The sequence below is a fragment of the Alnus glutinosa genome, chromosome 2 (assembly GCF_958979055.1).
Source record: "Alnus glutinosa chromosome 2, dhAlnGlut1.1, whole genome shotgun sequence".
NCBI classification, from domain to species: domain Eukaryota; kingdom Viridiplantae; phylum Streptophyta; class Magnoliopsida; order Fagales; family Betulaceae; genus Alnus; species Alnus glutinosa.
The window spans coordinates 10,032,959-10,059,843 of record NC_084887.1 but is presented as its reverse complement, the minus strand read 5'-3'; the positions used below and the strand labels follow the sequence as shown (position 1 = coordinate 10,059,843).

Sequence of the window (26,885 nt, the reverse complement as noted above, 5' to 3'; positions counted from 1 at the left end):
TTTTATTTTATTTTTTTTTTTAAAAAAAAAATTGGTTGCTGATATTTTCTCATCTAGCAAAACTCAAAATTTTGGGGTATATAGGGATCTTTGCCATTTTCTTCTTCTTCGTGCGGTTCAAAGCAATTTCGTGAGGTTCGATCGAAATTGTTGAAAAAAATCAAACTTTCGATTTTAAGAGAAGACCTTATTATTATTTTTTTTTTTGTAAAAATTCTAACTTATAATTTTTTTTTGCATTCTAACATAATACGCTTTTATGTGCATTTCCAAAGCTTACACAAACCGTCATTAAGTAATTTTTTTTATTTTTTATTTTTACGAAAATACTTCAAAAACATTTATCCTATCACAACTCGGGATAATAGTATAACCACACATGTGGGTTATGACAAGAATATCAAAACTGTATCCATAGTATGATGTTACATAGACATTATAATGGTGCTATTACATAAACAAAAAATGGACAAAGAGAGTGTGCGATTATACCTCCCAAAACAACGTTACGCAAGCACCTTGTTACACTGCGCATTATGTTTTCACTTCTGTAGGGCTTCATGGCTCGAAAACCTCCCCTTACAACACTCACACACATCTCTCAGTGTTTCCAAAGGAAAGGGAGAGAGATTTTTGTCGAGAAAACAAGTTGACTTGGGACTCTATTTATAGAGTTTTGAGTTAGCACTATGGTGCTCGATTGGTCGACTGGGGTCTGCTTGGGTACCATTAAATCCAGTTTGCATAGTCACATGCTTTAGTCACCTCACTTGAATGAATACTCTCATCAAAGTTGTCAACTAAGTGACACAACCTCTTCATACCATTCTCGAGCAATTCGACATGTGTCTCTAGGGCTATATTTGAGCCGAGCTGAGTTGAGCTTGGGGCTGTTGGATTCGGCTCGAATACATAGAATAGGGGCTCGAGCTGAGTTTTGAAGGGTTGTTCGAATTCGGCTTGTTAAGAGCCTAATCGAGCCTCCAATCGAGCTCGAGTGGCTTGAGCTTGGTTTGGAGTTTTATAATAATTTTTATTTTTTTTTAAAAATAATATTAAAATTCAGTTCAATTTTAACTTTGATCTATATTTCACATTCTAAATGGAACGTTTGTAGTATTACATATATTATGTTTACTATGTTAATATTTATATACTATAATTATAGAATCTTATATTTATAAAACTTATTTTTGTACATATATATTAATAAATATGAATACTATATATATATATATACACGAGCGAGCTAACGATTCGAGTCGAACGAGTTTATTCGAACTTATACAAGTAGAGTTGAGTTTATACGAGTATGTCTCATTTAATATACGAGTGTGGATTATTGTGCTTACGAATGACTCATTTATTTTTCGAATCGAGACCGAATCGAACTTAAGTGAGCCAATTCAAAACGAGTTGACGAACAACCGGGCTCATCTAACACTCCTATGTGTCTTGGTCGACCGAGCTCTAGATTTTCCCACGCAAAGTTTCAAGCTGCCACATGTCCTAATGTACGTCTCATATGACCAGGCCATTTGTAGGAATCCTCGTTTGGTCTTTGCACCCCAATTTTTTGTTCCGTTTTGTCCTATTTTTCTCGGGTAGTCCCGATCTTTATATTAAAGTATTTTTAATGGGGTATTTTAAGCTCAACGATATTTTCTAAATATTATTTTATGGGCGTTACAAATATAAATTTTTAGTTGAAATAACATAATCAAATAAGAAAATTAGAAGCCTTAAAAATAAAAAGTTAAGCACTTCTTAAAACACAAAATATAAAACACCTTTCAAAAATACAAACGCTGCATACTTTTTATGAAACTTTTAACACATTTTTATAGGAATATTTTGAGAAAGAAAACTTTTAACACTTTCTTATAACAAAAGTTTGAGAAAATAGTTACTTAACGTTACATTAGCTTACAAGCATAACTTTTTGCATGAATCCATTTGTTATGATTTATATATATCTCTTTAAATGACTTTTCCAGAAGAAAAGGAGTTCATTCAAAATAAATGAAATTCTTCTACGTAAATTTGACTTAATTAAAAGATAATATTTTAAATTCTCCCCATGTTACCATGATCTCCCAAAAAAAAAAAAAAAAAGGTAGGAAAAAGTATAAGATTTACTTGTAGAAATAGGTAAATTTGACTTGGAGATGGGAACATCTCGAAAAGCCAAGTACAGTAATAACTAAACTGATGGAGTACTTTTCTATACTGTCCACCAAAAGATAAGAAGAAGAAAAAAAGGGCTTTTCTGATTATCAAATGATATTACCTGCCTTTCTAGAAAATAAAAATAAAAAAAAAGATTAATTTGGTTCAGCCATCACTTTCATTTGCACTGTACAATAGATATATCTGTTGATATGTATGATGTATCCATCCAATTCCAATTCCAGCCCTACCCTCTGACAAAAATCTGCAGCACTCTCTCTCTCTCTCCCTCCTGTCCCATTGAAAACCCATTGCAAAAATTAAAATAAAGCTCACGAGCTGCCACTTTTCAGGCTTTCAAAACCTTCAAAAAAAGGCCATCCACACACCCAAAAAAGGTCAAGAAATTATATTTGTAATAAGCCCAAAAAAACAAAGACATAAAACAAGTTTCAGAATTCATAGATCTTAGCACAAGTTGTGGTGGAGATATATCCATTTCCTTTTTACTCCCAACTCTCCCAGCAAAAAAGCACCAAAACCACAACACTTATTCAATTCTCTCCTCTCCATCCCTTCCGATTCACTAGCATAAAAAGTAACCAGGGAAATCCATTCTCGTCACACCTTCAAGCATATATATATATATATACTTTGGCGAGTTTTTTTGTTTTTGTTTACTTCATGCAGTAGAACGAAATTGCACCAGAGAGTACAATCCTATTAGCTGGGAATTTGGAATTCATGCTTGCTGTGTCAGCTTTGAGGAACACCAAGGATGGGAACCAAGGAGAGATGGAGAGCTTTTCAATCGGAGCCAATGACTTCCCGGACTTCTCCGATGGGAACTTGCTCGACAGCATCGATTTCGACGATCTTTTCGTGGAGATCAACGAAGGAGACGTGTTGCCGGATTTGGAGATGGACCCGGAAATCCTCGCCGACTTATCCGTTAGCGGGGGTGAGGAATCCGACATGCACACATCCATGTCTGTCGAAAAATTAGACGATAATAATACAAGGAAAGAAGAGGAAGACAAAGTTTCCGGTTCAAGTCGAGGAGAAGAAATTGTGAGCAAAAGAGATGAATCTGTTGTGGTGAAACCACCTCCAAAGGAAGCTGATAAAGGCAGAAAATCTTCTTCACACTCAAAGAATTCTCATGGAAAGCGCAAAGTGAAGGTAATTAGCACTAGGTTTAAGAATTTTACAAAGAAACTCTCTCTCTCTCTCTCTCTCTCTCTCTCTTATTTGGGTCTTCACAAACTTTATGAGGGGCAAGGAAATCACGGGAATCATGGGCACTGACACAAATACACAGGGAGTCTGTGAAGATCCAGAATTTTTCCTTTTTTTTTTAAAAAAAAAAAAAAATTATGAAATTATTTTGGTGGGATATTGAAATTAAGGAAAGTTGCTGTTCTTGAACTGTGTGTATATAGGTGGATTGGACCCCAGAGCTGCACAGGAGGTTTGTGCAAGCTGTGGAGCAGCTAGGGGTGGATAAAGCAGTCCCTTCAAGGATTTTAGAGCTTATGGGAATTGATTGTCTCACTCGCCACAACATAGCCAGTCACCTTCAGGCAGGCACATCCTTTTTCTTTTTTCTATGCTTGCTTTTGTGTACCTTTTATCATCCCTTTTCCTATTTAGGTAGAGAAAAAAAGGGATCGGACCATCAATACGAGTTTCTACAGAGAGTTTGAAAAAGCTTTTAATTTGTTTCTTTAGTAACTCATGGAGGAAATACACTATTTCTACAGTCTACTTATGGAGAAATTCACATATATGTAGGTTGTATTTTTTTTTTTTTTAAAGATCTTGCTTAGATTGGCATCTATGTTTGCCAAAGATGTGGAGAAGAACATTTTGAAATCTTTTGAATTGTAGGTTTTGGTAATCACAAAGTCAGAACTGCTTTTATTGTCCATAAGAGCTTTTGAGGGAGAGGGTTTGCAATCTCTTTGAAGCTATATTACACGAACTTGTAGCTCATAAAACTAATAATAATATTAGTTAATTAACAATCATTACAAAAAGAAAAATTAAATAAACAACAATAATACTAGTGCTTGTGAATTTTGTGCTCAATTAAGTAATATTGGTGATTAAAACTCGTCTTTCTCAAAAGCTTTCATTTTGAACATTTTTCAGAAATATCGGTCCCATCGGAAGCATTTGCTGGCGCGTGAAGCTGAGGCGGCTAGCTGGAGCCAGAGAAGGCAAATGTACGGGGCAGCTACCGGCGGTGGAGGCAAGAGAGACATGAGTCCTTGGGTTGCACCTACAATGGGTTTCCCACCTCCGATAACACCCATGCACCACTTTAGACCCTTACACGTGTGGGGTCATCCTCACATGGACCAAACATTAATGCCAATTTGGCCTAAACATCTACCTCATTCGCCACCTCCACCTCCGCCACCGCATACATGGGTGCCTGCTCCGCCTCCGCCAGCACCAGACCCTTCATACTGGCACCCTCACCACCAACGTGTAAGCTCTCGTAGAATATTTAACTAAAATAGATTGAATATATTATAGATCGAGTCAAAATTTAAATTATGACCTTTGATTCTGATAGCTTGTTAAATCACCATTTATATTAAAATTTTAAACGGTTAAAAAGATATAAATTTAATTATTTAATTAATAGATTAGTCTATCACCCAAAAAAAATATATATGTCCAATATATACTAATATCGAATTTTGGTATCATATAGATATATTAGTTGGGAACAAAAACAAAAACTCCTGTGGCAGCTAATCATTCAATGGGAGAAAAAGTCCCTTATCTAGTTTATAATCAATTTTTCTTACGAAGTGAAATCAAATATATTTATAGGTATGCATTTTAAAATAGTTATTTTTCAAAATACAAGTTTTGAAATCGCTAAACCAAAAAACCTAAGAGAAACAAGATGTGTATAAATTAAGTACTGAACTCAAACATGATATCAATATTGTGTGAAAAATAAAACATCAATACTGATTGAAATATAAAATTCTAGCTAAACCCTAATCTCGATCATCCCCCTCACTAAAATGGCATATTCTTCTTTTTGGTAGGTTCCAAATGCACTAACCCCAGGAACGCCTTGCTTTCCACAGCCAGTACTGCCGACCACGGTAATTATTCATCAATCCTTACTCTTTTGGAGGCTTTCATGGTGTCTCTACCTTAAGTTTTGGATCCATGCATGCAGTACTGCTATTATATTTTGGCAGCTTTCTGAAGTCATGGGAGTTGTTGATATATATTCATGCAGAGATTCGCGGCGCCACCTGTTCCCGGCATCCCACCCCATGCCATGTACAAAGTAGACCTCGGCATCGGTGTCCGGACTGGACAGTCCGGCCCCCACCCTCTTCTGGACTTTCATCCGGTGAGCCTCTCTCTCTCTCTCTCTCTCTCTCTCTCTCTCTCTCTCTCTCTCTCTCTCTCTCTCTCTCTCTCTCTCTCTCTCTCTCTCTCTCGTTTCTCCCGAACATATATTTCCTTTGAAAATAAATATTAATAAAGTGCCATTTTTGTATGATATTACAATTACCAAATCTTGATGTAGTTATGTTATTGTATGCTATTTTACTTGCTTCTTTTCTTTTCTTTTTTTTTTAAATTTTTTTGCTAAGGCTGGTTTAATCAATGACAGCTTTAGTATATAGAATTTAGCCTTTTGTCATTTTCCCTAGCAATTTACATAATGAAATAAATTAAGATATATATGAAAAGTGGAAGCGGAGAGAGAAGGAAAATATCAAAATTTGGGGTACGCCTTAAAGGCCTACGTTCACAGTTAGGAAGAGTTTGATTATAGGACTACAAATTTATTTAATGACTTAATTATACAATTATATTATATGGTAGGTGAGGCACGCTAGCTATAAAAGGTTATCAAATCTTAAACAACCAATATCAAGGCTAATATGAAAAATATCCTAGAAATTCTAACAGCAATCCAAAATATACAATAATATATAGCAATAATAGTGGTAATATACGTACGTACACTCAAAAGTCAAAAGCATGCAACATCATTTTCAAGAGCTATAATTAATTTAGGAAACTATATTTAACCCTCCCAAACTATCATCCATCCATCCAATTTGCTATATCTCACAAACTTAAAAAATTTGCAATGTCCTCTAAAAATCTATCAAACCCTTTCACTTAACCTCTTCTACTAGCTAGGTTTTTGGTTAAATCATTTGAAAAATGGGTTACGTACGATATACATGACCCAAAATGACAATAATACCGTACCCATTCAAATAAAAAAATTCAAAAAAAAGAAAGAAAAAAAAGAGGAGGTGCAAGAATGACTAGGCCGGTCGTAGGTCACCTCCATGGCCAGCAAAGTTTTTTTTTTAGTTTTAATATAATAGCATAGTTGTACTTTTACACATCTTAAGGGAGTATAATAGCCAGTTTGTGTAAAAAAGAAAAGGTTACGGGGTGTGTGAACTCACCTCCGTTGAGATTTAACAGAAAATATTCCTAACAAACATGATAAATGAAAGGGTTTGACAAATCAGAATGGAACATTATTGTAATTTTATTTAAGTTTATATAGAAAGACATTGTAAATTAGATAATATTTGAGGGGTAAGCATTGCTTCCCTACAATATATTTATGTTCATATAGGTGGACTGGTGTTGCATGAGTACGGGTAAGATGTAATATTATAACATCTTCCTATCATAATTTTTGCATGCCGTCAAAGTTTATGTTCAAGTGAACTGCTTTCTTCAAGCGAAAATTTCTTGCTATATTTCTTTAATTAGTGCCTTTCCATATATATATATATAGAGGAGAATTTACTTGAATTTCTAGTCAGAGTCATTTTTTAGGTTTCTTCGAGATAGTATTTCATGCTAATTGTTTGGTCGATCTGTACGTGTTGAATAAACAGACAAAGGAGAGCGTAGATGCAGCTATTGGAGATGTATTATCCAAACCATGGCTACCTCTTCCTCTTGGCCTAAAGCCTCCATCTCTTGATGGCGTTTTGGGAGAACTGCAACGACAAGGAATTCGGAAAATTCCACCCTCCCATGCTTGAAAAGGCTCTTCTCTGACTTCGATAGAGGCCACAAAAACCCTAAATTCGACGACATTTCTTGCATTAGAACATGCATCTAATTGCCAGTTTTTTTTTTCCCCTCCTTTTTCCCTTAATCTTTGAGTTCTTCACGGATCAGCTTATCCATGTGTAAGAATATATAAAACTGGCCCAGCATTTTTTTGTAATAATAAATGCAGAGTTAATCAAGTGGAAAAGTTTCTTGTTCTTGAATTTAAATTAGAAAAATGCTAGATGGATGTTATAATTCTATCAAACGTTCGTTTAACAAAGCTGACATGTTAATAATAATAAATTATTGTTAAATAATAATAATAAAAAAAAAATCTAATGGTTGGTTTGAAGTGCCACACACGTCAATATTATTGGACAATTATAGAATAAAAATATAATATATATCTAGCATTACTCTTTTAATTAAGGAGGTGACATAGCCCATGGCATCATAATGAACTGCTTCAAAAATAGATTTGAAAGGGTAAAGAATGAATTCTTGAATTTCAAATTTTAATAGAGGCAAAACACAATCAGTACAGTACTACTATACAAACAGGTAGATTAATTAGGATCATCTACAGCGTTCGATCATAGGATATTTGTTTTATAGAATTTTTAAGATCTCAATTATTAATTTTAAATTGAATGGTTCAAATTAATTTCCCAATTCAGCATGTATCATATTCATCAATTCTGACACATTTGACTAATTAATGTAACATTTAACATAGAGAAAAATGTAAAATTGTGTTACACCGATTTGTAATAAGCTTCATGTGGTATAAAAATTTGTTAAGAGTTCACAGTGATAAGTAAAATGAAAAAGAAAAAAAAATAAAAGTCTATGTACCCAACTTAGGTACATCCAAATTTTTTATGAAAACCGTCAAACACAATGTCAGCACCAATCATATTAGAACATGTGTCTCCCACAATAAATAATATATATTATTAAAAAAAAATAAAATTAAAACAACCTGAAAAGGGTTACCGAACCATCCAAGGCCATAGGGGTGGCTGAGCCACCCCTAAATGGCGAAAAAAAACTGGAGGGGGTGGTCGAGTTAGCCCCTTTGGCCAAATGTGGGTGGCCGAGTTACCCCCATAGCCTTCGAGGTGGTTCAGCTACTTCAAAATGGCCAACAAAAAACATGAGTGAGTAGTTGAACTGCCCCCAATGGCCATAGGGTGGTTCAGCCACCCCTCATTTGGCTAAAGGGGATGGCTCGACCACCCCCTTTAGTATATGATGCATATGTGTATGATAGCATCAGCATGATAAATATTTGAAATGATGACATGAGCATAGCATGGAGCAAAATCATGAACAATGAATGTAAGACTGTTTGGGTTAAAGTCCTATCGGCTGCTCATGTATAAGCCTAGTTGGATGAAAGTCTCATTGGCCTCAGCAACAAGACCGTTTGAGTTGAACTCTCATTGGCACAATGCAACGTAAGACCGTTTGTGTTAAAATCTCATCAGCAACTCAAGTGTAGACCAGTTGGGTGAAAGTCTCAGTGGCATCAACAACAAAACAAGGAAAACGGATGAAATATATATATAGCTGAAACTCATAGAATGATTTATGTATAATTTCATACAAGATGTACCTATAGTGCCTATGAGTTTGAATGGAACAGAACATATGTATATCATTACAGCTAAATTGCATATGATGATTTATATGCGATGTTATAGTTAGAGGTATTCATATGTTTGTATTTTTCGAAGATTTGGAAGGCTTGTATACGAGTATAGCTAAGATATGATGTCATTTGTTTATAGTTTAGATTTATTCATGTGCTTATATTTCCTAAAGGTGTGGAAGCTTGATATTAGTATAGCTGAGTAACATGATATATATATATATATATATATATATATATATATATATATATATATATATATATATATATATATATATATATATGAGTGATTGCATTTGCTTATAAGATGTCAATGTTTACTTTATCAGCTACGAAATGCTTTAAGAAACAGAATGGTTTACTAGGAGTAGCTGTTAATGTAAACGTATGGTAGAAGAACTAAATGTCAGCTCATTGCAAAAATTTATGAGTATTATACTACGGAGAACATGGACTCATTAATCTACCTATGCGAACATCGCAACCACCATGACTGTATAGATGATGATGTTTTGACTGCAAGTACAGCAGACGTCGATGCCCTGTGGCGTTGTATTTGGGATACTAGGACTAAAGCTTTTCGCAACAGTTGTATATGTTGGACTTGTGGATAGTCCATCTTTTGTATATACATTTTGTATATGGTTCGTGTTGGATGTGATATTTTTGTATAGCCATTCTTTTGATGTAAACATTATTTGATTAAACCTTAAACATATAGACAATTAAATGGCTCTGATGTTGTAATTACTCTTTTTAGTTAATGCATTAGTTTTTGCTGCTATGTGTATTATCTCTGATGTGTTAGGATGAAATGTGTTTATGTTATGTTGGGTCATGGCTAAATTTATGTCACTGTGATGATTTGTTTTGTAAGAAAAAATAAAAAATGGGTCCTCACATTAACCCTATGGGCAAAGGTTTATGATTATGTTATAATGGGCAATGGATCCAATGGTTGCTTTTCTGACCGATGCACCATGTTTGAATCGGGGTCACAGTTACGGGTTTACTAATAGCGTAAGGCACCCAAGGTCGGACTCTATTGGATTGCTAGTATATGATGGTATGCATATAATATTCGAGGCACCGGTATCTATTACAGGTCCCTTGGGACAGCGCCAACCTTGTTGTGAAGGTTTTAAAATACAGGGTAGACTATATGGAGTTGAACTATGACATGATATTTTGTTACAATATCCATGATCACTGTGAAATAAAGAATTATAACTATACCTTGCTACATATGATTTATATCTTAACACTCAAGTTCACCATATGATAACATGTGCATCATGTGTATTTATGCTTACTAAATCATGGACTTACGCTTATATCTTTTTCACCTATAAAACATGTGTTATTTTATAGCAAGTTATTTAGATGCGATCCCGAAGAGGAGGATGGTTCGCTTAGAGGACTTAATTCGAGTTATCTTTGAGGAGTTGGACCCAGTTTGATAGAAGTCAACGTAGGACGAAGATGGAGATACTTGTGATAGGATGATTGAGATTATCCACCTGCTTTATCTTATTAAGACTAGGCCTTGACTCTTTATGTTTATTATGAAATTTTGCTTTATATTATAATATTTCAGTAATTTCAGAGATTGGGCCGGGCTTTTGACCGTGACATTTGGAGACGTATCTATGTTATGATGCTTTAGTATTACTTTGGTTGTTCATATTATGCTTGTAGATTTTAAATTGCTATCTTTATGGTAAAAGTGAAAGTTTTCTGCTGCAAACTTTCTTAGAAGAGGATGAGATCCCTGTGGCCTTATTCTTCCAAGAATAAGAAGTGGAGATGAACCATAAAGTTAACTACTAGTTAGTTAATTCTACTAGGGCGTTACACCAATTTTTTCAAAAACCAAATAATAGACACATTCATACCTTACCTGAACGTTCGATATTTCCATTGGAACTTTCGGTGGTTGCCATAGCTAAATATTCGACATCCTACTAGATCATTCGAGATGTCATTTTTTAATACCACAATTAATTAATTAGGGTTAAGAGATCCTTAATTAAATTAATGGTAATGTTAGGGTTCTTAAGGAGGAGAATTTTAACTTTTTGTCTCAACCAAACGTTTTCTAAGTAAGCTGAATGTTCGATTTGAATAGTACATCGAACGTTCGACGAAACACCCTGAACGTTCGACCGTATGTCGTGTAGCACACCTAGATGATTTAAACCATATGTTAGAACAGTAGACTAAACGTTCGAAAAAGCAAACTGATCGTTCGACAAATGGCAGAACTGTGTAAAACTATCTCACCCTTATTAATTATAGGCCCAAATGTCTAAAGATAAGGGTGAGATAGTTTGCTATAAAGATAAGGGAGAGATAGTTTGTGCTATGAAAACAAACTATCTCACCCTTATCTTTGAGCATATTTTCAGCCCCTTTCCAGTCATTTTTGCCATAGAGAGTGCTTTGGTGGAGAATATGTGTTCTTGATCATTTTTTTTTTCTAATAAGGTAACTTCCTTAGCTTGAGTCGTTTCTTTAGTTGTTGTTCTACTTTTGGGTTTGTTTTCATAGCATCAACTTGTAGGTTTAAACATCTAGAGTAGTTTTTATTTTTATTATTTTTTATTTTTTATTTTTTAAATGTTGGATTAGCATATTAATGATGTTGGACATATCTTTTTTCTGCATGAGCTCATTATTGTGGCTTGGGACTTTGTTAGGGATCATGTTAAGAACTTAGGACTTGCCTAGAAGAGGTTTTGTTGCTTTTTGGTTCGAAACTGGGTTTCTGATCAGCACCGAATGTTCGACCCTCCTTTAAACGAATGTTCAATGTTGAGGCCGGACGTTCGACTTCTTCTGTCCGAATGTTCAATAGTCGGGCAATAAGCCTATTTTTAGCATATTAAGGTTTAGGGCTTGTTAAGCTCGGATTTACTACTAATGGTAGGTATTTTTCTCAGATTTCGAAGTTATGGAGCCTCAAGAGGATTTTGTGGAGGAGCTTTTCGACACAAGCGAGTAAAACTCACATGGATACTTGTTGTTACTTTTTTCGCATAGCATGATTATTTTATATACCAAAAATGGATGTTTACAACTCACAAGAAACATATATTTTTTATTATTATGAACTGTATTTTGTGAAAATGAGTAATAAATAACAAGATGACAAAAATGATGATTTTGTAAAAGTATGCCTGTAGAAGACAGTAAAATTGTATCATATGACATGGTACACCAGTATGTACGGGATAACGGTCATGTGCTTACTGTTATACAAGTTAACCATATGGTAAAAAAGATTTACTTTTATGTTTGGCGTTGGATCCAATGGTTCTTTGTGACTAATGCGCCATGTATGAATGAGGTGACCATTACGGATTTGCTAGTAGCGTGAGCGACCTGTGGTCGAACTCGGTTAAGTTGCTCGTACAAAACGGTATGCAGCAATATTCGGAGCACTGGTATTATACTACAGGTCCCTAGGGATAGTGTGAACCCTACAAAGAAGGGGTTAAGGGATTTGATAAGTCATTTGGAGTTGAACTTTGACATTATTCTCTTATTACAACATATACTATATTTATATTGCATTCATGATTGATGTGGTCTTTTTAAAGCAAAGATATATCAATAATAAATTACCACTTGCAATAGAATGAATCCTTGTAAGATAAACCTATAGAGAGGGTGTTGAACCTCAAGGACAGTAGGGGTATTGTTATTAAGTTTATAAAGATTAAAAATAACTAAAGAAAAGTTTTTTTAATTTTTTTTTGACTAAAGTGTATAAAATAAACGTAAAAGATAATTGAAATATAAGAAAGAGAGAGAGAGAGTAGAGTATTGACTTCATCTCTATCCGCACATTAATTATTCATCATATTTAATGAGAGAAATTCATTCTATGCATGTTATAAATAAACAAGAAATTATCTTATTAAATAATAAGTATAATCTATCTTAGGTTGGCACGGACAATCCACTGAACCACTAAGATGCGGTACAACCCTTCTTCCCTAGGTATGGATTATCTAATTCTTTAATAGGATACATACAATCAATGGAATAGTATAACCCATCTTCGGTTGGCACAGATTATCTACCTAAATTACACTAAACTAGGATGTAGTATGATCTGTCTTTCCTAGGTATGACCTATCTAATTCTCTTAATCATATGTCAATTAAACCTGTTATATAATCATCATTCTCATAATCATAGAAAATAAGAATGATTTGAGTTCAATAAAGGTAAAAATCTTTTTAAGATAAGAGAAGAATTTCACCAATATTGATTTTGAATTTAAGAACAATTACATTAAAATATGAAGAACAATATCAAATTGTAGAAATTCTCATAATTATACAACTAACATGCATAAATTGAAAAACTCTAAATTAAGATACAATCAAACCATGCATTGTGCTTTGATAGGGCTACATCAATATCCTACGAAGGGTTTTAGCCGCTTATGATGCTGCTGAGATGGCCTCCTCCATGGTTACATTTCTTCAACTCTTCAAGCCTTCAAGAAGTAGTTTGCTGAATTTTCTCTAGGTAGTAATGTGTCTTTCTTCAATGTTTAGAGGCCTATTTATAGGATTTAGGAGAACCTTAAAAGCCCTAGGAATCCTATAAAAATCGAAACTTAGTCTTTTAGTTTAAGTAGGAGATTAAAAATTCAATCCAAGAAGGCAAAAGGATTCCAAATTCGTTTAGATTTATGGTTCTTTATTGTAGGGCGATTTCAGCATAGTGAACGTCCGAATTAGGAATAACCTATTTCAAACATATTTGTTTTTTTTTATTAGCTTTTCAACACCGCTAATTTCACTTCAATCCAATACTAACATGCTCATTATGGAATCTTTAAAAAAATAATAGATTTTGCCAATTTCTCTTTTCTGCAGCAAACAAATCCAAAATTGAATTGGATTCAGATCTTTCCAAGATTGAGTTTGCAGATTTCAATATTCTTGTAGGCTTTGTTCTAATCTTGGAATTTAATGGATTGAGGTTTTTTCTTCCAAAACCTGTAAAATACAAAACAACACAAAATATCAAACTATAACAAAACTAGAAGATTAACATATGCAAGTTAAGGAGCTTGAATGTGTAACATTCAACACTTATCAATGATCATCTTGTCAAATGAGAAACTATAAATTTAAATTGCTTCATGTGATTTTATCTTAAACATATGAGTTCACCATATGATACCATGCATGTACATCATGCATATTTACACTCACTAAGTCGTGGACTTATGTTTGTATCTTTTCCTCTTATAAAACATGTTTTTTTTTTTTTTTTTTTTTTTTTTTTTTTTTTTTTTTATAGATAGTCTAGTAGATGACAGACCCCGTAAGGAGGATGGTTCTTTTGGAGGATATAGTCAGGATCATTTTTTAGAAGCTGGATCCTATGTGGTTGAAGCATATGCGGGATAATGATGGAGATACTCGCCATGACATGTTGGTGATCCTACATTTGCTTTACCTTTTTAAGATTAGGCCTTGAAACCTTATGTGATTTTATGACTCTTAGATTTGGTTTGTAATATTTATGTTATGTTAAAGACTGGTCTTTTACCGTAACATTTGGAGAGTTATCTATGCTATGATGTTTTAGTTTAGTTTTGATTATTTATGAGATTGTGGGTTTTAAATTAGTAAGCTATTTATGTATGTAAGTGAAAAGTCTTTATCTGTAGGCTCTATTTGGAGAGTGTGGGATCTCTGAGTCTTATTCTGCATGGAATATGGATAGGAGGCAAACCATAAAGTTAATTACCTTTTAATTATTTTCATTGGGTTGTTACATGTTTCTCTAAACTTTCGAAGAGTACCCCAAACGTTTGATTATCAGTGAAAAACACTTTAGCCACCTTAGTTAATCTTATCCGTTCCCCATGCCTATAAATAGTACACTACGACCGTAGTGTACTACGTGTTAGAATTACATTCAGTCGGGCTGCTAGAGTATGACGATATGCGGCAGTATCTGGGATATCGGTATTGTACTACAGGTTCCTCAGAATAGCGCCAACCCTTCCAAGGAGGGGCCCAACCCTTCCAAGGAGGGGTTAAGAGCTTGAATAGATCATATGGATGAAAGTTATGATTAAATGATTATATACATACATACATACATACATACATGTATATTGTATAATTTCTCTACATTAAGATGACAATGATTGTTACCAGAATTATGCCACATACTTCTTCAAGTAAACCATATTTCAAAGGCTTAATAACGGAAACAACACATTACATATTTGTGAAAACTCGTGTTTAATATTCAAGGAAACAAGGGTTATAAATTGTCACCAAAGGCTCATTACATAAACCGGTTCCATGATAATTTACTTATTGATTCGTGGACTTACGCTGTTACTTATCTCCCACTGTAAAATACCTCAGTGTTTTGCAAATTAGCAGGTTACCAAGCAATAGAGTGAGAAATTCGTTGGGATAAAGATGCAAAGAAAATAGCTCATATTGTTAAGTTGGATTAGCTTGTAGTTAAGAGTTATTATTATAACAATGTCTGTTTGGAAGCTATGCTGAAGGATTTATTGCAAGAAATTTCTTATCATTTAATTCCGCTTTCTACAATAGTATACTCTAATAATTAGTGTAGCGTAGTAAATTAAGCTAATTACTAGTTATTTGGTTTGAAGACATTACAAGTAATACTGCAAGTTAAGTATATATAATTATTTAATTATGGGGGCGTTACAATTACAAAGGATCTTTGCTACTCTTAAACTTGATAGAGGCAAGGAATGAGAAATTTACGGAAATGCTCCCAAACACCAAGTGAGAAGTTGCTCATTTAGCAACCAAATGTACAAGGGAATTGGCACATCTAAAAACCTTTGAAGCGGTCTAGTCATTGAAGAGGTTGAATAGTTGGCGGCAGTCAGCTATCATTAGAGCACTTAGCCATTTTGAGAAAAGTTGACCTTTTTTGATTGCCAGAATAGAAAGTAAGGAGTCACCTTCTAGAAGGAGGGAGGAGCAGCCGAAAGACAGAGACAACTGAATAGCAAGAAGAAAAGCAATGACTTCCCCCACTAAGGCTTCCGAGGGAGGAAGTTTCTGAATACGATTTGCCATGATCAAATTGTTATGGTTGCAAATAATAAGCATCTTTAATAACGATAAGGATGGAGATGGGCTTGTTCTTTAAGTCTTTACAAAAAGCATTTTTCTATTATTCGAGAAAATAATAAAACTAAGAATATTTATGTGAAATATATATATATATATATATATATATCAAAGTAGAAAATTGTTAGAGCAACCATATCTACTATCATAACCGAGTTTTTTGGAGCATCCCTAGTGAGTTATCCATTTCAAATTTTTCATCAAAATTTGGTAAAAAACTCAAAAGTTTTCACTTCAACAAACTCTCTATAGTTCCTCTACTTTGACTCTTGTCAGAATTTCACTCCAAATTTGACTCACAAATTTCATGAGCTATTGAATATTTAATTATTTCTCTCTCTTTTCACTTCAATGTTCACTTTTCGTCTCTCCTCATTTGTTAGGAGTGGTTGCTTAAAACCAATAAAAAATTAATATCTAGTTGAAATAGAGAATTATTCGGAGAGTTTGATGTAGGAAGTTTGTTAAAAGTAGTAGTTAAAATAACAAAAATAGATTTTTTAGCTAAAATTTAGATAGCTCATTAGGAATGCTCTTACTTCCTTAATATTGTGTACTCTGCTTCCCAATTTGGCAGTTCAAATTACCTTTGGTAGTTTGGAGCAGAAATACGTACAATTATGAAAGTACTACTTCTAGTTATTGTATTCAAACTCTTTTATTAAAGAGACCTGCTACTTCTCTAATTTCACTCTCTTTCAACATTTTTTTAATACTAATCATTAGATCTGTTTTCCTACATGTGAATCCTACATATTTAATGGTTATTTTTTTTTAAAAAAAAAAAAATTGTTAAAGTTGGATAAAAGTTGAACAAGAGTTGGAGAAATAACATTTATCTCTATTAATTTACATATTTTATTAAAAATACATGTAAAAATTACATATACTTTAATGCTCTGTTTGTTTCGACGTAAAATGATTTCCGTTGTAAAATAATTTCGACGAAATTATTTTCAGAAAAAATGATTTTCTCGAAAATATTTTTCGGTATTTGGCTCGCACGAAAAAATTACAAAAATGCAAAAATCAGAGTTTGGCAAATGCCGCCGGAATTCGGCAACGTCCGGTCCCCGTTGCTGGATTTCTATGAGAAAGTTTGACCGGATCCGGCCAAAATGGCCGGATTCCGGTCGGATCAATGGCCAGATCAGGTCATATCCGGCCGGATTCCGGCCGTTTTGGCCAGATCCGACCTGATCAGTGGCCGGATCCGTCAAGATCCGGCCAGAATTTGGTGGCCGGCATCCGGTGCTGATGGCCAGATTCCGGCGCCGGCAGGATACCAGCGACCGGATGTTGTTGGACTCTGGCGCCGGTTGGATTCCGACGATTGACAATTGCTAAATTCTAACAATCGGATATCAAACGTGCGTGTAAGAACGAAGAGTTTAATTTCGGAAAACGATTTACGGTTTTAAAAATCGTAAATCGTTTTCCGAAAATTAAAGAAGTTTTTACGGTTAAACTGAAAACGATTTTAGTTTATTGTTATTTTCGTCACTACCAAACATCGTAAAATACCGAAATCATTTTACGCTGAAACAAACGGAACATAAATGTATATTAATTTAATAAACTGAGTCCAAAAATAATTTTCCCAACCGAATTAAGAAGGAAAATTTAGAGCATAAATTCGTTTGTGCCAACAGATATGGACATGAATATAAATAAAGCTCGACGGTCCCCATCATATCCAGACAAACAAAGTCTGCAACGAATCTCTTCTGACAACGTATGGGCCATATCGCAAAGGACATGTGTCACTTGCCCAGCACCGACGGGAGCTCTGATTGGGTGCGCGTGGGCCTACGTTTTGATTACAGAAGTTTGATAATCGAATCACGAGACTGACGAGAGTTTTCAAAAAAAACGAGAGAAAACGGCAGCCACAAGCTTGTCGAACGCCGTGGGCCCACCAGTGCATGGAAGTACTGTATAATCCAACGTTTGACACCACCGGAATGACGCGTCTGACCTGTTGACATTGACACTAGCATATCCGTTTGGACACCGTCAAGAAACTACTTTAAATTATTATAATTATTATTTTTTTTTCATTTTAATTTTGAAAAAATAAAAATCTTATAGTTTTTGAATTTTGACCTAAGGATTTAAGTAGTTAATTTCTGTCCATCTAATTTCTATTTTTTAAAAGGTTAAATGCCTTTAACTCTTCAAGGTATATGTGAAAGGTAACTCGAGGTCAGATTCGGTTGGACTATTAATGATGAACGATATGATTGGTGATGTATTACAGGTCCTTCGGAATAGCGCCAACCTTATCGAGAAGGGGTTAATATCCTGAGTAGATTATTTGAAATTAAACTATGATATGATTATCTTGGTTCATCATATATTATGTCTATATTGCATCCATGACCTTTTTGTGAAATGATGAATTATAACTGTACATTGATGCATGTGATTTATAAATAATTGAATTCACCACTTAATAACTTGTCACAATGTGTATTATTACTCACTAAGTCGTGTACTTACGTTTGTATCTTTTTTATCTATGAAACATGTGTTATTTTATAGTTGGGCTATCTTTAGATGTTGGATTTGAGTTGGTCCTCGTAGCAATTGCGGCAGTTTGGCGCAATGATATTTATCTGGTTATGCTTGAGGACTGATTGTTGGATTTTGAAGATCATTCATGGTAATTAGTATTTTGGGTGATGTTGTAGGCTTAGAATTTGAGGTTCGATTCTATATTAAGGTTTAGCTCTAATCTTTTATCAAAGAGTATAGTGTGATTTTAGTTAATGTAGTGACTCTTGGTAGATGCTGTAGTTGTAATTAATGTTGATTAGAAGATCTTATGTTTTCGCTATGTAGTATTCTTTTCTTGAAGAGTAGTAGATCCCTAAGTCTTATTTCTTGTGAAATGAGATTGAGAGACGAAGCGTGAAGTTGATTACAAGTAAATTAATTTCTTGGGGCGTTACACATCCATTAAATTTATATGGTACTTTTGTCCATAAAATTAATTGTGATCCACATTAACGCCTTTTAGAATGTGTCCCCTATCGATTATTAATATTATTTAAAAATTTAAAAAATAAATGAAAAAATAAAAACTTTTCAAAAGAAAAATATATGGGGATGGCTAGAGCCACCAAGCCACCCCGAAATGCCTAGGGGTGGTTTTAGCCACCTTGATTTGGCCATGTAGGAGGTGGCCAAACCACCCCCAATGGCCATGGGGTGGTTCAGCCACCCCCAGATCGGCTATAAAGGGTGGTTGAAACCAATATTTTTTATTTTAATATAATATAAATAAGACTTATGAGACACGTGTTAGTTACTGATTGGTCTGGCGTGGCATGCTGTTAAAAGATTGGATGGACCATAGACGAAAGTATCGCTTGTACTTATTGGATGTATACTGGTACCACCTGTGATAGTTTTTGAAACCGATGTGCCATTTGATAAGGAGCCTTACCACAGGTACAAGAAAAGTCATTAACTGTTTTTCACAATTAAGGATCTAAATTTGACCAAGTAATAAACAGATCCTTCCATTGTATTTTTTGTTTAATTTTTAAAGTAAAAATGTCTGCTAGTATTTTTGTGCAGAAATCCAATAAAAAACTTCGAAAAATAAGAGCCGAAAACACCAAACAACACCTAGATGAGGTGTTGAATAGGTGTTCTCAATATAATGCAGAATTTAAAAATTATCAACGACACAAAGAATCACTAAATATATTGAAAGCAATAAATCAATTAATCAACATAAGTAATTAGGTGATGAAATAGAAACTTTTTGAAGAACTCTTCAAAAGTAAAACCATACAGGGGCAGCCAAATTTAAGAAATCAATCCACTATAGAAGAATAATAACTTACAAGATTTTCATCTTTAAAAAACCTTTGCAATTGACACATACTTGAATAGGTGACCCACTTTCCCGCTACTAGAGTAGTTCTCCTAGAACATCTAGACAATTCTTGTACTTAATCTCCTTTATCGGAACTCTAATAGGCTTCAATTATTTTTGATTAACGGTTATGGCTTGAAAGAAACACTCCAAGAGAATATGCAATGAAAGCTTTCAAGACATGAGTTTCTCTTGGCACAAGAAGGAGATGATTAGGTACTCTTTAGGCTCAAGAACATGAATGAAAACTCTAAAGAATAATAGTGAAATAGCCTCTCTTCAACACCCAAAGCCGAGGATTATGGTGATTATATAGACTAGGGAAATACTAGGTTATTTGAACCAAGTCGGCTAAAGTAAAATTTCACTGCATAAATTTTGATCGATCCAATTTAAATTTGATCGATCCAACTTAAATTCGATTGATACAAATTTGCGATCTTGTCAAACGAACTATTCTTTGTCTAGACAAATTTGATCTTTCAATTTGAGTTTGATCAATACAAATTGAGTTTGATTGATCCAAATTTTCAACTCTTGATTTTCTTTGTTTCATCTCCAAACTTGCCTTGAACACAACCCTAACTCTAAAACTTACATCCAAAATTATTTTTTCACTAAATTAGCCAATTCAAAAACCTAAGAAACTCTGCCTTTGGCAATTCTGTAACAAAATTTACAAGTTACTTCTGAATAAATAAAAATATAATGAATTACAACAAAATTTCTATTAAACCACAAAACTAGAATTCTTTTTTCATTCATTGATAAAGATCATGTTCCTAAAATACTCACAAAACATATTAAACGCATGTGGAATTGGAAAAATCAATGTAAGATCAATATCACATATTTGAATAGAATATAATCATGTAGAAATTACCAAATCTGTTAGATCATAAAATATCAATATAGATGAGACAAGTATTGTCGATATCAATATCATATATGGTATACAACTACTCCCCCTGTCTACAAGCACTCCCAAAATATCCCCCTTTTTGTCACAAAATGACAAAAGATTTCAAATGAAAGATATAACACAATTACTTGCAACAAGCATATGAAACAATCCAAATCAATCACCTATATATATTGCAAAGATGAACATCAGTGGGTGATGCACATAAACAATATTGTTATATAAGAACTAGATAGTATCCCCTAGGCTTCATGAATGAGAAAGTCAAACACTATCATCTAATCCCAACCATGATTATGAGCAATGCACCAAATGCATCATGAAGGAAATGTAAGATAATGAATAGTAAAACACACTATACGCATAAGTAAATATTTTGCAGAAAAAAGAGATCCCCCCCCCTTAATGTATGATCAAATATCCCTATAGCATACAAGAAAAATCCATGAATGGTTCATGTGTTTACCAGCATTTACATTTAAGTATTTAAATACTAGTTTTTATATATAATATTTTAAAGTGTTACAATAGCATTATTGTGATTCTTACAATAGTACCCTTGTAATGCTTGTTATATATATATATATATAGAGAGAGAGAGAGAGAGAGAGGATAGACATTGAATATACTAATGCCACCATTCATATTTCTATGCTTTATATATATATATATATATATATATATATATATATATATATATATATATATATAAGTTAATGTCGTGACAATGTCCAAGTAATGTTGTGACACTCTAAAATTATAATGTTGAGGGCCCAAAAACAAAAACTGTTTAAGAGTTGACTGTTAAAATTGACTAATACACAACTTCATGTAAATATGATTTAACTGCAGTGACTGTTGGTGGAAAATCCATTTTTATCTAAGTGAAAAGTTGGTAAGTATAACTGCTTGCTATAGATGATACTAAGTTTAAATAACGTTTCTTACATTATCAATGATTTTTTATGAATTATTATTTTTAGATACTTTGAAAAGAAATTACAACAAATAGGATTGGGCAATCCAATGAAAATACAAATAAAAGACTAGGAAATTAAGTACGCGGGGGCAATGCTTCCAAAGATGCAGGCTTAATTCTGGGCACTGATGCGAAGAATCGATGCCAACATTAAAGGTGGTTAATGGTGTATACAGAATCCAAATGACCCAAACACCATGAGAATAACCGTTACAAAGAAAACTAGAAGGATATGTACAACAAAGAGCCCAGAAAAACAAAGGAAAAAAACCCAACAAAACAGCACAAAACAGGCCAGATGGGAGCCACCGGAGGTGGCTCGTGGAGGACACGCGCTAGCCTAAGACGAACTCTCTCTCACTGAAATCGCCACGGACCGCCCTACTTCACCAACCACAGAGGCAATGAGGGAAAAATGGGTGAAACATGATCCAAACAGAGTCGGGAGACAGCAGGGATCACAGTGTAGAGGTTCGGGTGACGCTGAGTCCGGCTCAGGAGCCTAGATCTAGTTTTGAAAAACTTGACCCAAATCCCTAACATAACTCGACGGTGACCATGGTGGAAGAAGGTTTTGGCCAATAGGGGTTGTGATGTTGGTAGTAAAAACAAATATAAAACCTCCAAAGAGGAAAATTTGGCGAGACTAAACTCTGGCTAGAAAGCCTCCGTAGAGGCAAATAAAGCAAGAGCTCGCTCTTGCCGGATAGGAGCCTCCGAAGAGGCAAAAGCTAGAGAAAAGGGAAGGGAAGGAAGAGAGGAGAGGGAAGAGGGAAGCACAAAGCTTCCCTCCTCCCATGAAGGGTTGACCAGGAGATTGGTTAGGGAAGGAGGGTTTTGAGTTGAGAGTGTTTTCGCTCTCTTTGCACTTTCAATAGTGCTTGAATGATTTTTTAATGATAAATTGCGTAAAGAATGAAATCATGATATTGCATATTATGATGAGACTAAAAGATAAGTTAATAACAAAGCTGGGATGCAGTAGGTGAGTTATGGCTACCAGTGGGGTTGTGGAGTAGCAAGTGAGTTATGACTTCCAATTCGAAAAACCTTAATAATAAACAAGCTAAGGAGCAGTGGGTGAGTTATGGCTACCAGTAGAAAACCAACCAAATTTATATTGTGGGAGTATTGGCTCCAAAAAAACCATTAAGACAAATATAGATTTAATGACCCTAAAATGAGTAAGTATCAAAAGAAAAGAAATGAAAGTACCATTTTCAAGATTATCACTACATTGCATGTGTACGAACTTATATACATATGCATGGATCGAGTAACTCTTCTATGCTTATCATATAATCTACCATATATATACATATATATGTTATTTGATGCACTAGTGTGTATTTAAAATGTAAGAACACAATGTTTATATTTGTTTAAATTGAGGTTTATTCAATAACTCTCATGTGTTATGTTGAGATTTACTTTTTAAAAGAAGAAGAAAAAAATATTCCACAGCGAGATTTATTATCTTTAATGTCGTAACATCACGTGCAAAATTATATATTTCCATTTATAACTTTGTTTTAAAAGCCGATGTGTCACAGTTTGGTATTAGATCATTTTGCTATGAGGAACATGAGACTTAACCTTATAAGGTAGGAATTGGGATATAACACAAGAGCTATAGGTAATAAAAGATTTGTAAATCCTATAAAAGACTTTGTTTAAAACTTTATATGCATTAAATTTATTAACTCTTGTTTACAACAAGTATGTTTGGAAGCGAAGCCTTCCATACTAAGGGATCTATAGGATGGACGAAAGAGAGGAGTCAAGTCAAAACCAATTAATATGCCGCCTTTGAAGAAATCTCGTAAAAATCCTAAACGCTTAGAGGAAGAAAAGCTAAGATTGGAAGGTCTCATTAAGGATGAGAAAGAATACTTAGGGATTGAGTGCCCTAAGGTTACCATGATTGAAGAAAAGAGAAAAATAGAAAAGAATAAGAGAGACTCCTAAATTTGATGAAATGGCTACAGCAGGTCCTAAGGGAAAGGGCTCGCCATGAAGAAGTAGTAGTAGGACTTTTGGAAGGGTGACTTTGTCGTGAAGTCTGTTGTGTACCCTAGATAAAGAAATAATTGTGATGTGTAATATATAATTATCAATGAATTGGCTTTTAAAGCCAACCATTGTCTAAATCTCCATAACTATACTTTTTTATGAATAATAATCAACGTTTATCTTGGTGCAAAAAGATGCCGCCTTGACAACGTCCACTTTGTGATATAAACCAAGAGGCACTTCACTATAAAAAATTTTACGGTGAATTACCACCACCTCCACCTTCATCTTTTTACGATGGAATACATCTAGCTATGGCAAAATTCATGGCTGACACCACTAGGCATATCGTCGAAGCAGTGGCATGAATTCCACAGACTATTGAGCGAGGTAAGCATTTGGATTCCTCGATGCACAATTTCTTTGGTCATCAATATCATCTGTTTGATGGTATGCTAAGGCCTAAGATAGCAAAAGGCTAGTTCTTAGATATGGAAAACTTACTCGAAACAATTGGGTGTATTGACAATTGTGAGCTAGGTTTAATTTAATAGATAAGGCTAAGTGTTAATGGATCAGTTTAGAAAGTCAAGTATGCTGGAGTAAAGCTTACGGGTGAAGCTGGGAAATGGTTGAAGTCAAGAAAGCTGTTGCTACAATTGAGAGTGAAGTTGTAATTGCCTGGGAGCTGTTGTGAAGACCTAGTTCAATACCTTTTTTTTTTTTTTTTTAACCCAATCATCACAATAACCTGTACACACCTAATAGCATCTCATAGCACGAGCATATCATATCATATATTATACATTGCAGGGAAACCTTTTAAACATATACTGATGAGAAACATATACAACATACAAATCTGACAGAAACATATATGTTAAAATGCGTTAGCATTGAATCATTAACTACATACAAAAGTGTCACATGTTGCACAAGCCAATATACATCATGAATGTATCTATATAATAAAAATGATGTGTACAAAAAAACTATCTCTATAGTCCATTATAATAACCAACACCCTAAGGCCTCAATCATAGAACCCCAAGTAGGCAACGATAGGATCCTCATCATAGCCCTCGACATCTACACCATCAACAAGATCTATGCGATCGTGGGTTACCACGATAACATAGGCAGATTTATGAGTTCACTGTCTCAGTAAGTATAGAAGTCACTGACTTTTCACTGTGAGCCGACTTTCCATTTTCTACAAGAGTTTATAATAATAGCTACTATAGGTAAAAATATCTCTTTTAAAAATACTTATAGTTGATGAAGTAAATATTGCAGTTGTGAAAAACTTCTAAACATCATATCTTAGTTGTGCGTATATGTGCGCATCCCAAACTGACGCTTGCATACATACAAACCCATCTAAATCATAATACTTCATACATTATATAACTCAACTATACGCATATACATGTATTTCAAAACCTTTGCGAAACACTAGCATATACACATGTCTAAGCAAGAATCCATAACACATCATGTGTAATTAGCTGTAACTATATGCATATGTTCTGTCCCATTCAAACTCATATACATGCTAATACATCTAGGATAAAATTACTCATAAAACAAATCATACATCATCATCAGAAATCATTATGCCATGCATGCTGTCATTCATATATTTCCTTTTCATTTCCATTCATTACATAGATGGGTGGGACTTGCTTCCATTAGGGACTTTCTTCATGCTCATCCAACCATTTTGTTGAACAAGCGGGACTTACTCCCACTGGCAACTTTCTCTCTACTTGTCATTCCTTTATACCATATTATCTATATATATTGATGGATGGTACTTGCTCCCTCTAGGGACTTTCTTCCTACAAGTCCAACTCCTTTGTTGAATGGGTGAGACTAGATCCTATTGGGAAATTTCTCTCTACTCGTCATTCTTTTATACATTATTGTCTTATTTCTTTGTTCCTTTCATTCACTCCCCATTCCCATGTATAAGTTTGTGATGCATGCCATAAAATCATTCTTTGCTTTACTCTCATGCTCATGCAATCATTTACATCATATGCTAAACAGATTTAAAAAAGCATTTCTCATCGTTTATAGACCAAAGCAAATACACATAAATCAAACATCAAAGCATATCTCAACACAATTAAAATTATTGAAAGTAATCATAAGTCGTCTAACATCACAACATATCATCGGCTCGTATCTAAACAATTATATCATGCTTGTGAATTTCATTTAAAAATTCCTTTCGGTTAGCAAGTAAAAACACTTACGAAACATTAAATACTGTAAATAATTTAATGCATTTAAAACATAGCATCTTTGTTCAGTAAATAAATATACATACAACTCTCTGCTTGATGTCGATGAACAACTATAACTCCAAAGCTTGTAATGCCCAATTACATTAGTACCTTGCAAACACACTATTAAATACTAATTGCACCTTTTCTTTACTCTAAACAACACAATGATACTTGAATATCACATGTATCACACACACATGGTAACCCATAGCAATCTATGGTTCCATTTGGCACCCCACCAACTAAGAATATTCACCCATAGAGGAATTCTATGGTTGAATAGCAAAATCCCCGAATAACATTACTGAATGAAAACCCAGGGTTTTTCTCTTACCTTGAACCACATAGTAGAATTGAAGTGCTGGTCCAAGAAACTCCAACTCATGGCCTAATACTTCACAACCGACCAAAGTCCTAGGGTAATTGACAAGATGAAGCATCACATTATGAAATGTTGCCTAACTTGGTGAAAATTAAGGTCATGAATTTTAGCTCAAATTGACTGGTCAAAAAGACACTCTAACATCAAGGATCTCATTTCCGGTGTTAGCTTTTATGTTGGAGACCAGAAAAGATCAATGCCTTAGAGTTTGAGTAAACCCTAGGGGTGCAAAAGAGGGTATAAGATGTGTAAGAGAATAGAAATGAGGAAAATAGGTTGAAAATTTGAGTTTCAACTATTTATAATGCAATCATGTACACTGCCGTTCGAACCCATAAATG

The 26,885-nt window shown here is 34.2% G+C and overlaps 1 protein-coding gene across 3 annotated transcripts; it reads left to right on the top strand.

The window, feature by feature from the left end:
• The first annotated feature begins 2,431 nt into the window (after positions 1–2,431).
• On the top strand, positions 2,432–7,445 carry LOC133861287 (transcription activator GLK1-like). Of its 3 annotated transcripts, XM_062297040.1 has the most exons (6): positions 2,442–3,351; positions 3,612–3,752; positions 4,324–4,665; positions 5,241–5,300; positions 5,441–5,557; positions 7,086–7,445. In XM_062297040.1, exons 1-6 carry the CDS (start codon positions 2,914–2,916, stop codon positions 7,233–7,235), a joined length of 1,248 nt encoding a protein of 415 aa, XP_062153024.1. In that variant the 5' UTR covers positions 2,442–2,913; the 3' UTR covers positions 7,236–7,445. The 3 variants fall into 3 exon arrangements, with proteins under 3 accessions (XP_062153025.1, XP_062153026.1, XP_062153024.1); XM_062297041.1 differs by lacking the exon at positions 3,612–3,752 and having other exon boundaries at positions 2,432–3,351; XM_062297042.1 differs by lacking the exon at positions 7,086–7,445 and having other exon boundaries at positions 2,433–3,351; positions 5,378–5,467.
• The last annotated feature ends 19,440 nt before the right edge of the window (positions 7,446–26,885 follow it).